Source organism: Haplochromis burtoni, unplaced genomic scaffold, assembly GCF_018398535.1.
Source record: "Haplochromis burtoni strain Fernald_Lab_line unplaced genomic scaffold, NCSU_Asbu1 Contig_121, whole genome shotgun sequence".
Taxonomy (NCBI): Eukaryota; Metazoa; Chordata; class Actinopteri; order Cichliformes; family Cichlidae; genus Haplochromis; species Haplochromis burtoni.
Genome location: NW_024582482.1, coordinates 890,706 through 892,417, shown reverse-complemented (window position 1 = coordinate 892,417; position 1,712 = coordinate 890,706). Strand labels below are relative to the sequence as shown.

General features: G+C 37.5%; 1 protein-coding gene across 5 annotated transcripts in view; it reads right to left on the bottom strand.

The window, feature by feature from the left end:
* Positions 1-268: 268 nt before the first annotated feature.
* vps13c (vacuolar protein sorting 13 homolog C) overlaps positions 269-1,712 on the bottom strand; it is a 48,463-nt gene continuing 47,019 nt past the window's right edge. For all 5 annotated transcript variants that reach the window (XM_042223840.1, XM_005929211.2, XM_005929213.2 and 2 more), the window contains one exon: positions 269-1,340. In XM_042223840.1, the coding sequence (XP_042079774.1) occupies positions 1,239-1,340 (102 nt within the window). In that variant the 3' untranslated portion in view covers positions 269-1,238. The remainder of the gene's footprint in view (positions 1,341-1,712) is intronic.

Here is a 1,712-nt window from a genome sequence, read left to right as displayed (position 1 = left end):
CTGTTAATAAGAACACCAGGTTAAATAATGAAGAATGCAATTATCATATTTTTTCAGTGTTATTTATTGAGTTGATAAGTTAGATCTGAACTCTTGTGAAGCAATAGAAGGAGGTCAGTCTTTTACTCTGACAATAGTGAACTTAAAGTATATAGTGAACTTTAATCTGATGTCAAATAAAAGTTGACGGCTGTCATTACATCCCAGAAGCTGCTGTGATATCGCTGATTTCTCCCTCTCCCCAAAAAACAACAATATCCACCAGAAGTAGTTCAATGTCACCTTTATAGAAAATTGTTCAGGTTACAGGTCAGTGTATTTTGTTTTCCTTTCCAATAGAAAAGAGCTCCTTCTGCCCAACATCAGCACAGAGACAAATACAGACTTTTGGTTACAGCAAAAAAACCCCAATAAAAATAAAGTGAAACGATTTCCTCGTTTCACTCAGCAGGTCTGAAACGATGTAAACACATTCATCTGGTCTTTGAGGAAAAAACACAAGTTTCATTGCGCTGTTTAAACAGACGAAGATCTGCAGGTCAAACTGGAATAGTTAACATTGACTGTATGTTTAAAACAGTGGGATTATTTCATGATAAACTGATGAGATCTTTGTGTTTATTTAACTGGACATGAACAACAGCATTCATATTAGCAATTAGATCAAATAGTCTTTTAGTGCAATGTGTTTTTATGGATTCATCATGGGCGTGAAGTGTTGCAGCTAGCCAATGACACCCCCCCCCCCAACAAAACACAACTTAAACTAAAAACAATTAAATACAAATTAAGGTAATAAAACAAAATAACCAACCAGCATATATAGATATAGATATTTGGATGGAATTAAATATTTCTCATAATATTGTGACTTCATTTCTTCCTTCACTGTTCTCATTCAGTAGTTTCACAGGTCAACTTTCTTACTCTTCAGAAACACAAAGCTGAGCTTCAAACCGGAACTACACAAACCAACGTGTGACATCACAGCAGCTGTGTCCAGCTTTTTTGTGTCAATCAACAAAAAAGAAAACTACAATCCCATAATTCTTTCATTTGATAAGTAAGAGCTTCCCACTGTTAGCATGATGAAAAAAACCCCAAATGTCTGACTGGACATTTTAACTGAACACATGTATGTGCCGGCATAAATCCGTTTACATTTCTTAAAGCAACAGAAACCTTCCTGCAAGCTTTCCAAATATTTACTGCGAATCAGCTGCAGACAGGAAGTGACCTCACTGCTTGTTGCCCAGTTTCAGGAAGCGCTGTGACTTCTGTCTTGCCATGCGATGCTGCCGCTGTGCCATCTGAGCATCAAATATGGCGGTGTGCAGCTTCTGCAGGGAACAAGAGGAACCAGGTTGGGGAGGGTTACATCACGAAACAACACACATCCACACCGAGGCTTTCATTCATACCCAGGTTTCCACCCATACAGACGCTTCACCCATACTGAGGCATCCATTCTGTGATTTTTATTTAAATGCACTACATTCACCTCAGATTAACAAAAAAACAACTCAACAAATAATGTGAGTATACAGGCTGTCATGATCCAAGCAGCCAGGAACACACAGGCACAAATGTAATCTTCAAAAAATGGGTTTTATTATACCCCCAAAAAAGGACAAGATGATTACAAAAATTCAAGATATCAAAAATAAAGTTTTTAAGAACCAAGTGGGCCCGTAAAAGAGGTTAACATAACA